This window comes from Aplysia californica, unplaced genomic scaffold (genome assembly GCF_000002075.1).
Source record: "Aplysia californica isolate F4 #8 unplaced genomic scaffold, AplCal3.0 scaffold01162, whole genome shotgun sequence".
Classification (NCBI taxonomy): Eukaryota; Metazoa; Mollusca; class Gastropoda; order Aplysiida; family Aplysiidae; genus Aplysia; species Aplysia californica.
The window spans coordinates 113,627-118,503 of record NW_004798432.1 but is presented as its reverse complement, the minus strand read 5'-3'; the positions used below and the strand labels follow the sequence as shown (position 1 = coordinate 118,503).

Below are 4,877 nucleotides of genomic sequence, written 5' to 3'. Positions count from 1 at the left end.
GTGTGTGTGTGTGTGTGTATGTGTGTGTGTGTGTGTATGTGTGTGTGTGTGTGTGTATGTGTGTGTGTGTGTGTGTATGTCTCACTTCCGCAGACCCTCTTTTTCCCTCTTTCTTGAATCATACAGACATTAGGATGTCGATAGCATTCTAGATCTACATATATCAGTACCTGCTGCTCCAAATCAACTCTGTACACATCCCCTGTACACACTCGAGTTTGTTCGACTTGTGCCACTGTGGTAGCGTTTGCCCTTCCATGAAAGAAAAGCAGGCTGGTCCCAACTCAGTTTGAACTAATTCGAACAAATACGATCGAATTTGACTGTCTACAATTAACAGTGTACACTGATACCACAGAATTCTACTAGTGTAGAATTCTGTGACTGATACAGACTCTCCCACCTACCTGCACACAGACGGGCAGCCGACAGTCCAGGCAGTAGAAACTGACCACTTCCTGGCTGTGTTGCGGACAATTATGGGCGGAGCCTCGCTTCAGAACATTCTCCGGGTTCAGTCTGCGTAGTTCTGTCAGGGAGATGATCACGTGATCTGCTGTTGTCCGTCCGCACAGGTGGACCTGAGGGAAGATTGGGAGAGGACGGGAGGGGGAGGGGGGGTCAGTGTGGTAGGGGGGGATTGGGAATGGTGGACGTTGTCACGGTAGTCAGTATTGTACCTTACTCTTTTTTAATCACGGGACGTAAGCGCCCCGTATACCATGGGCTTTTGGTTAATGTTACTCACTTCGGGGATCAACATAAAAAGTCAGACACTACACCCGGGCTCTTTATTAGAATGCTTGCTGTCGTGTGTGTTCGTCTCTCCAGTTTACAGTCGTGTGTGTATACTAACATTACATGGTGTCAGAAGACAGTGGATAACGTGTCACAAGTGTCAGAATGCCTCATTTCAAGCCTCCTGAGCCGTTTGATTTTTCGAAACCTCATGAGTGGCCCGAGTGGCGATAGCGTATGCTACGATACCGCACAGCCACCAAACTGAGCGCAGAGACCGGAGCAATTCAAGTAAGTTCATTAATTTACGCTATGGGACGCCAAGCTGAACAGATATTTAACACGTTCACGTTCCCTGCTCCAGTCGAAGGTAACGATCCTAGGGACAACTTTGACACTGCCTTAGAGAATTTCGACGCTCACTTTGTCCCCAAGCGGAATCTTATCCACGAAAGAGCAAAGTTCCATGCACGAGCACAAAACAGTGGGGAGACGATAGAAGAATGTGTTAGAGCCATGTACGAGCTTTCCGAACATGCAGACTTTAAGGACCGAGATGAAACCATAATGGATAGACTCGTCCTAGGAGTACTGGACAATGAACTGTCACAGCGCTTACAACTCGAGGCAACTCTTACTTTGAAATCAGCCATCGAAACAGCACGCCATTTCGAGCTCGTAAAGGGTCAGGTCAGTAGCCAACGTCAGCTAGGTGCAGCAGTCACAGTAAATGCAGTGCGCTACGGCCAGAGGGGATATTCGTCGCCTGCTCACCCCAAGGGTAGAGGCGGCCGAAGAACAGGTACACACTCACAACACAGAGACAGCCATGCATCACCGTCAACTTTCTCTAACTGCGGCAACTGTGGAAGAGGTCATGCCCAAAACAATTGCCCAGCGTGTGGGAAAACTTTCAGGAAATGCGGCATGCGAAATCATTTCGCAACTGTCTGTCGCAGCATCAGCCGCAATGTCAACGAAATCACTGAATCGGAAACTCCTTCGTTCTTTTTAGGTGCCGTTGACAAAGACTCGGACAGTAATGTCGTTCCTGAGGTGAACTTCGGCGAAGTTAGCGAGCCACCATGGCGCGTTACACTGAACCTTGGAAGGAGAGCTACATCCTTCAAGATAGACACTGGGGCTGATGTTTCGAAAATGTCAAAGGCCGTCTACAACCGTCTCAGTCCTCGTCCAAAGCTGAAAACAACGTCTGCAGTTCTTCGCAGTCCTGGTGGAGTCATAAGGAGCGTGGGAGAATTTATCGCAACTACGCAGCATAACAATCGCAACTTTGCGTTCCGTGTTTTCGTCCTTGACGACGACACCGACTGTCTTCTCAGTCGCGACGCCGCAGTTCGTCTGGGACTGATCTCTAGAGACAGAATAGACTCTGCCAACCTCGTGTTCGGCGACGTGGGACCTAAACCTATACGCTGCGAGCTAGTGAAAATCATCTTGAAAGAAGATGCACAGCCATACTCCGTTAACGTCGCACGCCGAATTCCCATTCCACTCATGGACGAAGTCAAGGCTGAACTAGGCCGCATGGAGGCCGCAGGTGTCATTGAGAAGATCAGCGCTCCAATTGACTGGTGCGCGCCGATGGTCCCGGTCAGGAAAAGGTCTGGTAGCGTTAGAGATCTGAAAAAGCTCAACCTGTCGGTGAAGCGTGAACGATTCATGCTGCCCATCTTAGACGACATCTTGTACAAACTCAGCGGATCAAATAAGTTCAGCAAGCTTGATGCGACGTCTTCCTTTAGGCAGTTGGCACTGGACAACGACTCCGCGAAGCTGACCACTTTCATTACCCCGTTCGGCCGATACTTCTACAGACGTCTCTGCTTTGGAATCACCTCTGCGCCTGAGATATTTCAGCGCACGATGCAAGACATTCTAGCGGGCATAGACGGTGTTGAGTGCTTTATGGACGATATCCTCCTGCACACGGACGGTCAGGAGAAACATGATAAGCTGAAGAAAAAAGTTTTCCAAGGGCTAAAGGAGCGTTGGGTCAAGTTGAACAAATCCAAGTGCAAGTTTGACAAGGACGAAATCGATTTTCTTGGCCACATCATCAGCGGGAAGGGTGTAAGGCCAGATCCATCCAAGGTCAACGCCATCACTGAGATGCCAGAGCCAGACAACATTACAGACTTACGACGAGTGCTCGGCATGGTGAACTATTTGGGCAGGCTTGTGTCAAATCTGTCAACAGTCATGAAGCCGCTCACCGATCTTCTGAATCACGATGCTGAGTGGGCCTGGACTCCAGCGCAGTCATCTGCCTTCACTGAGGTCAAGAAGTTGCTGTCGTCAGCTACAACACTCGCCTTCTTCGATATGAGGAAGCCTGTCACTGTAAGCGCCGATGCAAGCAGCTACGTACTTGGAGGAGTTCTCCTCCAGGAGGACCAGGGTGATCTTCAGCCAGTGGCCTACTGTTCCAGAACTTTATCTAGGGAGGAGAAGAACTACGCTCAGATTGAAAAGAAACTGTTGGCGGCCACCTGGGCGTGCGAAAAGTTCGATCGCTACCTCATCGGTCTGCCGTCATTCACACTGCTCACCGACAACAAGCCCATTGTTCCCCTGATCAACTCTAAGGAACTGAATGATGCACCTGTCCGCTGCCAACGAATGCTGATGAGGATGAAGCGCTACAGCGGGAAGGCAGTATACACCCAAGGGAAAAACATGACTGTCGCAGACTCCTTGTCCCGAAGTCCAGTAGTGAGCACCGAGCCTGAAGAATTTGGTGAAGAAATCGAGGCTCATGTCGCTACAATCCAGATGTCATGGGATGCCACGGATAGCAAACTTGACGAAAAGAGAAACAAGTCTCAACAGGATTCAGCGATTAGTGTTGCGATACAGTACACCAAAAGTGGCTGGCCAAAATTCATACAAAACGTCAGGTCCGAAGCTCGCGACCTCTACGCAGTTTCCAGTGAACTGAGCGAAGTCCATGGACTACTCGTCAGAGGTAACCGCATTGTAATCCCAAAGGCAATGCGAGGTGAGATGCTCAGCAGGATCCACGACGGTCACCTCGGAGTGTCGAAGTGTCGAGAACGGGCTAAATCTTCCATTTGGTGGCCTGGTCTCAGCTCCGAGATACAGGAAGTCGTCTCAAGATGCCACCATTGCCAGCGGAAACGTCCAGTACAACCAAGCGAACCTCTAAACCCGACAGCTCTACCTGAGCGGCCGTTCCAAATGGTTGGTACTGACCTCTGCAACTACAAGGGACATAACTACCTGGTACTCGTGGACTACTTTTCACGGTACTTGGAGGTGGCTTATATGCCAGACACCACCTCAGAGACTGTTGTGTACAAACTGAAAAACATCTTCGCTCGGTTTGGCATTCCAGAACTACTGGTGACTGACAACGGTCCCCAGTTTGTGTCAGACCGTTTCCACAAGTTCGCCAAGGGCTGGGGATTTAAACACACGGCCCAGCAGTCCTCATTTTCCCCAGAGCAACGGCGGGTCGGAGAGAGCAGTCGTGGAAGCGAAGAAAGCCCTGAGTCAGTGTTAGTATACACACACGACTGTAAACTGGAGAGACGAACACACACGACAGCTGTCCTCATTTTCCCCAGAGCAACGGCGTGTCGGAGAGAGCAGTCGTGGAAGCGAAGAAAGCCCTGAGTCAGGACGACCCATTTCTCGCACTCCTGATCTACAGGTCTACACCGGTGTCACCGATGGGGGCGAGCCCAGCGGAACTTGCTCTTGGGCGATGCCTGAGGACGACCCTGCCAACTCTACCGTCAAACCTGAACCAGCAGGTCTACGACAGGGCGAAGATTGCAGCCAGAGACGCTGAGTCGAAGCGTAAGTACAAACAAGCTTTGGACAGACGTCACGGAGCCCAGAACCTCCCGGAGCTGAATCCTGGTCAGCTCGTCCTGCAGAAGCTGGAGAACGAGAAGGAGTGGGGTGGCCCTGCGGTGGTCAAAGAACGGTGTGCACCGAGATCTTACATCATACAGTCAGGGGATAGGGCTTACCGCCGGAACCGCAAACACCTGAAGCCCTACGTCGACCCTCCTTCCATGCCTTCTTCACCTGTTGTCACTCCAGAGCCTACTCCAATGTCCGTTCCCTTACCTCCGCCACCAGCTGCC

At 51.0% G+C, this 4,877-nt stretch overlaps 1 protein-coding gene across 1 annotated transcript in view; it reads right to left on the bottom strand.

Annotated features, from left to right (window-relative positions):
- LOC101851691 overlaps positions 1-4,877 on the bottom strand; it is a gene marked incomplete at its 5' end in the record, with an annotated part of 30,121 nt that overhangs the window by 14,419 nt on the left and 10,825 nt on the right. The window contains 1 exon segment of the mRNA XM_005111999.3: positions 408-581. Within this exon segment, the coding sequence (XP_005112056.2) occupies positions 408-581 (174 nt within the window).